The 7,301-nt window shown below is 63.4% G+C and overlaps 1 protein-coding gene across 1 annotated transcript; it reads left to right on the plus strand.

Annotated features, from left to right (window-relative positions):
- Positions 1-630: 630 nt before the first annotated feature.
- TRAVEDRAFT_51714 (Nucleotidyltransferase) lies at positions 631-3,107 on the plus strand (the record flags this gene model as incomplete). Its single annotated transcript, XM_008044533.1, has 10 exons — positions 631-930; positions 1,005-1,488; positions 1,541-1,614; positions 1,670-1,709; positions 1,763-2,087; positions 2,148-2,240; positions 2,310-2,422; positions 2,473-2,734; positions 2,844-2,924; positions 2,999-3,107. The coding sequence occupies 10 exons, from the start codon at positions 631-633 to the stop codon at positions 3,105-3,107; spliced, it is 1,881 nt and encodes a 626-aa protein (XP_008042724.1).
- Positions 3,108-7,301: the final 4,194 nt, after the last annotated feature.

A 7,301-nucleotide genomic window follows, 5' to 3' on the forward strand; every position in this document is an offset into this window, starting at 1 on the left:
CGAGACATATGAGGGTCCTGAACACGAGAGCACAGGCACGGCGAGAGAGACTGAGCGAGTTCGCGCGCGGGATGGTGGCGGTGTGGAGGCAAGGGGTGGGCGCCTATTCTGCGAGGGCGGATTTCGACCGAGTGCGCGGAGGGTGTTTTGTTTTGCGGACTGTATCGCGCGCGGGGCGTGTCCTTGTCATAATACATCCTGTATGCATGCTCTGTGCACGATGCGGCCTCTGCGAGCTCGACCTCGGACCGGACTCGGAGTCCGCCTGCTCCCTCCCGTCTCCACTCAATGGACCACTCCTGGCCACTCCCCTCCTACCCCCCCTCTCCTACTCCCCCTCCAGTTGCAGAGTCCGTGAATCTCCCCGCGGCCGTCGTCCTCGCATACTCCCTCCTCACGTGCCGCCGAGTCCCCCAGTCCAAGTCCCCACCGCCACCGCGCATCCCAACGCGCAGCGTCACACGGCGTCACATTCTCGCGGGTGACGTCATCACTCTTCCTTAAGGTTCGACGACGTCGACGATGCAGACGCGCTCAGCGACTCGGCGGTTGCTTCGCTCGACCGTCTTCCAAGTGACGCGACAGTCGCGCTCTCCTGTTCTACTAACGCTTATACGCCGGACTTCCAGCATGCCCTTCAAACGCCCAGCCCCCAATCCGACGCAGTCAGCCTCCGCGTCCGGGTCTTCCTCGTCTTCAGGCTCACCACCTCCCGCGAAACGCTCCAAGGCCTCCATGACCAAGTCTCTGCCGGAGATAAAGGTATATCTTGTGCAAGCGAAACTCGACGCGACCGCTATCGCCGAACTGCTCACCCTGGGAGAACGGCATACGAAGGGCGTTTGTGAGAACGCGGCGGATGCGGACGTTATCATCACGGCTATAAGCATGCGGCGGAGATTTGAGAGGCATGTTCCTTGGGATATTGCGGTAAGGTTTCCTGATCTACCCAGTGATCCCAATATTTTCCATGACCTGAATCGCTCTGACAACGAAACGCGCAGACGTCTAAAGCAGTGGTGACGCCCCAATGGCTGCGCGACTCCATCGCGCACGGCTCCGCCCTGCCTTGCGGGGAATACGTCGCCATCGAAGACTTGCACGAGACGACCGTGAAGAACTGCCCGGACTGCAACTGCAAGCCCTGCGCGTGCGCGGACTCCTCCGCGAGCGCGTCATCTCCGTCGTCCTCCCCAAAACGCGCTAGGCATCTCCCTTCCCCTCCGACATCTCCTAGCGTGTCGCGGCACGGCACCTCGAAACAAGCCGCACTTATACCGACGCATCTACTGCCTCCAGACCCGCCTAACGTGACCGACCTCGCGAAGCTCAACTACAAGTCCCTCTACGCCTGTCAACGGGCGTCCCCACTGGTAAGCCCCAATCAGGACCTCGCGCGAGAACTCGACATCATCCGGCAAAGCCGCGCGCTGGAGGGCGAGGATCGCAGTGCGTTGAGCTACCAGCGCGCCATCTCCGTGATCAAAGGTACGCTGGGCTGATATTACTGAGAAGTTGGTATTGATAGGTATGCACTCAGCGTACCCGGAGAAAATACGGTCACTCAAGCAGGTGCAGAAGCTGCCCTACATCGGTGTGAAGATCTCCGGTCTCGTACGGCCCCATTCCCTCTCCCATCCGCGTACCCGCGCTCACGCCCATCCCACAGGTCGACGAATACCTCGACACCGGTCACATCTCCGAAGCGCGTACGTCCCGTCCCTCCCCCTCCCCTCCCTAGCCACCTCACGCCCCTCTCCAGAAACAATAAAATCCTCCGAGCGCTTCCGCACGCTCTCGCTCTTCACCTCCATCTACGGCATCGGCCCGCACGCCGCGCGCCGCCTCTTCGCCCTCGGCCTCCGCTCGCTCGATGACCTCGAGATCTATTATGGGGTCGAGCCCTCCTCCTCCACCGCCTCCCCTTCATCCCAGCCATCGCAAATCGTCGAGATAGAGGAGAAGGAGAAAACGCGCCAGGCGGGATGGAAGAGCCGGGATAAGGACAGGGGGAAGGGAGATGAGGAGGGACTGGGAGATAGCTGGATCCGCGTCGCGCTCGGGCTGCGGGAGGATCTGAGTAAGATGTGCGTCTGAGTATGCGCGACGACTCGGAACTACATGGATACTGATGAGAGTGGGGGTAGGATCCCGCGGGACGAGGTCGAGGAGATCGGGCGCGTCGTGATGCGCGAGCTCGACGCGCTCGAGCCGGGCTGCGTCTCCACGATCGTCGGCGGGTACGTCCGTCTGCTTTGGGCGCATATATTCGCATTTGGGTTGAGGGCTGATATGGGGTGTGTGGAAAGGTACAGAAGGGGAAAGCCGGAGAGCAACGACGTCGACATCGTGTTCACGCACCCCGACGCCGGCAAGGTCAAGGGCCTCTGCAAGCGCTTCGTTAGACACCTGCACGAACGCGGTACTTCCTCCCTCCCCCTCCCCTTTGCCTCGCGCTGATACCTCGCACAGGAATGGTCACCCACGTCATGCGTACGCCTCCTCCCCCTCCCCTCCTCTATCCCTCACAAGCGCGCGCTAACACGAAAGCAGACCTGTCGAGCTTCCACGCACACGACCCGCTGCGCACCGCGCACTGGGACACGCTCGAGAAGTCGCTCACCGTGTTCGTCCTCCCGGCTTCCTCCGCGCTGAACTCGAGCGTGCCGGTGCGCCGCCGGCTGGACCTCATATTCGCGCCGCCAGAGGTGTATTGGACGGCTGTCGTTGGATGGTGCGTCCCTCTCCTTTCTCCTCTCCTCTCTACGCGGGTGGCGAATGTGAACTCTGCGGCGCGTATGGACTTTGTTATTTGGGGCCAAAGCTGATGCATGCGCGAGTAGGAGTGGGTCGATCATGTTCCAGCGGGACTTGAGGCAATGGGCGAAGGATCGGTGTGGGATGAAGTTTGATAGTTCGGGAATGTGCGTGTCTCTCTCCCTTTCTCCCTTTACTCTTTTCCCTTTTTATATCAGCTGACACGACTCGCACCTCGAAGAACACGCCGGTACGACTCGAAAGAGTTCCACCCGAAGACGGAGAAGGAGGTGTTTGAGCTGCTCGGGCTCGAGTGGGTCGACCCCGTTTGGCGGAACGCGGACTTGTGACTGGGGAAGGTTCGTTTTGTTGCTTTGTATGGGAGGATCTTGGTGTATTTGTTGTATTGGCTCTCGTCTCCCCGCTCTCAAACTCCAGGGTACGTTGCAGGGTACCTCAATGACGACACCTGCCGACCGGCGAAGACGCCGCGCGTATACTGCGCCCGCCACGCCTCTCACAACGCACGGACCACCCTGTCGACCTCCGACCGCCTCCCAACCGCGTCGCATGCGCTGGTGCGTCTCGTCACCGGACGCCGAGGCCTAGACCGTCCGTATCTCGCCGTACGTGCATTACCAGAGCGTGCCGCTACGTACTACGCTGACAAGTTCACGTACACAAGGCGCGCCCACACAGAAATTCGCGTGTACCGCGCTGAATGGCCTCGCCGCGCCCCAGCGTCCGCGTATCACACGCCCAGGACGGGCTCCATCGTCTGCGCGCGCCGCGAAGGAGCGTAGCGGGCTCGGTGCAGAGGGAGCACACCCCGCGTCCCGCGGCCGTCTGGCGGCCGTCCTGCGCCTCATCGTGCTCCCTGCTGGGTGCGTCAGAGTCAGCACCCTCGCTCTGGGGTGCGGTGCGTGCCTAGCTTCTACGCACGCGAATTGCGCTCACGACGTCGGATTTTCAGGCGCCCGGCCCCGCCCACACTCACCCCTTTGCCCTTCACGCGCGACCAGCGCGGACCTGGCCTCGATGCTCGGGACGGCAGACGCTGTGCACGAGGACGCACACGTGCCCCGTGCAGCGCCGCGATCCGCGCAGAACGATGCCGGGTCGGGCTCGACCGATCTCACGGGTCCACCCACCTCCGCGAAGCCAAGATTGCGCACACTCCCTGCGTACCTCACCCGCCGCCGCGCCGCCGCGCCGCTGCGCACATCGTAGGACGCTCGCCTTCTGCGCGCATGAGGTGCGTTCTCCGTCCTCACGCGTGCGAACTGCGCTGGCAATCTCACTTTCTCAGGTCGCTCGGGCTAGAATCGACAGTGCCGACGTCCTCGCGTGCGCACGCCGCCTCGTGGGCCTCCGACAACGCGACGCCGGGTCTATGCACCAGGACGGACGCGCCCCGCACCTTACGGCCCGAACCGAGCAGAAAATATTCACGTCGTCTCGATCGATTTCATGGGTCGACTGGACCACAAAGCAACGGAATTGTCCGCTCCGCGTCGGTCCCGCTCCCAGCCGCCGTACGGCCGCGCCAGCACACTCTGCCGCACCCGGTACGTCGCCTCCCCCGCTCGCAGGCATGTGCGAGGACGTCGCGCGTCGGGGACGTCGCGGCGCCGAGGCCGGCGGGCGCCTGCGCGAGAATCGACGGTGCGCACGACTTGGCATGCGCACCCCACACAGCCAGCGTCCCCCAGAGAGACGGCAGGATGTATGGACCGCGCCACGCACGCCCCCGCCGCCGCGTCGCGATCCGAGGAGACGTCGGTCGCGTCGGCTCGAGTCTCGACGGCCGGGGCGGTGCGAACGGACGAGATCGCGTGTCCCACGACGGTCCCACACCCGGGGACCGCGACACTTGGCAAGCGCACTCCCCAGCACCCCCGGCGACGGCCCGACGCTTACAGGCACGTCCGCGCCGGTTTATTTCTGGGGCGTCGTCGCGGAGCTCGGGCGCTTATACCTCGGGATGGCAATGGCGGCGTCGTTGCGCACCGACGCCGCGTCTATCGTCTTTGCGCGTGGAACGGAGCGCTGTAGGAACAGAGGGGCATGTACCACGCAAGTTCCCGCGCGTTACGAGCAGAATATACGGGATTGTGTCACTTTTCACTGAACTTATCTGCGTCAACAGCACCATTTCAGTCATTCCACGCCCGTTTCGCCTCCTACGGCAGCGAACCTCTGTTTGCGGGCTCGCAGAACCGCCCGCCGTGTTCTCTGCGATTTGCGAGGACGCACGACGGCTGCGCGGCGCGGCAGGACCGTACCACCCGCGCCCCGCCCGCCCTCGGTGCCGTCCACTCCGCGCCCCAACAGCTCTCCCCAGACTCCCCAAAACGCGACAGCGGGCCGTCCGCACCACTCCGCGCACGCCCTCCGCTCTGCGCCGCGATCCGCGCAAAACGAAACACCATGCGACTCGACCGCACTCATGGACCCGCCCACGGGCGACATCACGAAGAAGCGCACGTCGCACCCGCAATCTGTCCTCGGGACACACGCCGCTCCTCAGGGGTACTCGTGGGCACCCCTGGCACCGTCTCCTCTGCTTACGAGGACGCGGGCTGCGCTCGCGCCTCTGCGGTGAGGCTGGGCCGCCGGCGCCTAATACGGCCGACGTGGGCGATTTCGACTTTCTGCGCGGAGGGGGCCGCGCAGGCTCGAGTGCGCGGAGGGGGGGATTTATGGATCCGGACGCGTACGCCCTTGAGGCTGCGTTGCGATCCGAGCCGGTACGACATGACCATCGGCGAGGGCGTGGCATCTCACGGGCCCGAGGCACGAATGTGCGCGTACCGCCCGCGTACTGCGTCCTGTGTGCCACCCACGATGCGAATGAGCTCCCCGATGCGCCGCCGCGGGAGTACACAGGCACCTACACCGTCACAGGACTCCGCTTGCACCTCAAGTGCATCTCTGCGCGCTCGCCTCGTCTCGGACGCCGCCGGCGGTCCCGGAGGCTCGATACATCCTTACGAGGCACCCACAGCAGAGAACGATGAGGGAAGACTCACCTGAGCTATGGATAGCTAGGACTGTGTTGTACGTCGCTGCCCGCGTGCACGGCACCTGTCGCAATGAGCATTAGCATTTACCTTCGTAGATCACGAGTCAGACGTCCCCGTACCTGTGTGCCACAACCCTTCGCGGCCACGCTCTTCTCCTCGCGCGCAGTCGACTCTGATATCTATTACTACAGCTACGTGACCACCCTCGCCCTCGTCAGCTGGACCAATATCCCCCACGCGTACCTCGCACCGATACGGCTCTGCGCGCGGATTCGGCGGTCTGTCAGGTGTGTTAGCCACGTCCGAGTACAGTGCTCCCATACTCACCTGTTCCCGTAGTCCCCACGGTCGGTGTCGTGCACGCGATCTTCACGTATGTCGAGCATGCACTCCTGCAAGCAAGACAGAAATCTCAGGTGCCTCGGCGGCTGCTATCAGCGCGGAGAAAGTAAACACGGTACGTACCTCGCGTCTTCTGAGCATGTTCGCGCTGATATCGGCCCTGCTGCAGGACAAAATAGATGAGAAACTGCGCAAATCGAGGGGCGACGTACCTGCCGCCGTCGTGGGCGCATCCATGGTACACGGGCAGCGGAATCGCGAGGAGGCAGCTGCGGAGGGTCGGACGTCCGGGCACGGGCGCGCGGATGTGCCATGCACGGAGGACGACAACAGAAAGCAGACAGGGAGGATGTCGCGCACCGTGTGCCTGTGCGCAGGTATGTATATATATGCACGCACTGCCGCACGCCGCGCGGATCTCGACCGGCTCGCGCGAGTTTGGCTGTAGCTACGTGAGCAAATGTCAGTGCCCCGACCTCGGACCTCCCCGCGCCCTCCCGCTCACCGTGCGCACTTTCGCTTCGCTTCGCCTCGCCTCGCCGTGGGCTTCGTGGTCCAATTGTGTCTCATCCGGGGTCTAGGGCATCGGCGGACGAGTCCGCGGCGTGACTTTACATGACGAGCGGAGGGCCGGGGCCCGCCTGAGTGAGATGTAAAGCGAGGCGAGAGTATTCGCGGAGGCGAGGACAGAGCGGACCAACGGGGCGCGATCCGGGGCGCGATCCGGGACGCGCTAGATGCGAGTGCATCCGGGAATACGAAACAGGGTACGCCCCAGGTATTTCGTACATGATGCAGGGACGCCTTTCGCGACGGCGCGCTGCTCAAAGTTTGTGCTGCCGGGCGGAGTGCATGTCCCGCCCGCCGGCGCGTTTGACAATGTTCTGTCGACTGAATTAGATTGTGACCGCGCATGCAACGTTCGTAGGTACAGGTGTACGCCTGTGGCATGTACCATGAGATAAACAGGGCGTGTACTTACCGTGAGGCCGGAGGAGCATGTCTGTGCGCGAGGCATTAAGGCTGAGCATGCGAAATCCACTTGCCGACGCATACGGGAACACACTACGGGGAAGGCACCGACAATGTCGTGCCGCCGCGAACATGGGAATTCGATCGAGAGGGTGCGCGGCAATGCTCCTCCCGAGTTTCAGAAAGCGATGATGGTGTTTTGTC

The sequence above is a fragment of the Trametes versicolor genome, assembly GCF_000271585.1.
Source record: "Trametes versicolor FP-101664 SS1 unplaced genomic scaffold TRAVEscaffold_11, whole genome shotgun sequence".
Lineage (NCBI taxonomy): Eukaryota > Fungi > Basidiomycota > Agaricomycetes > Polyporales > Polyporaceae > Trametes > Trametes versicolor.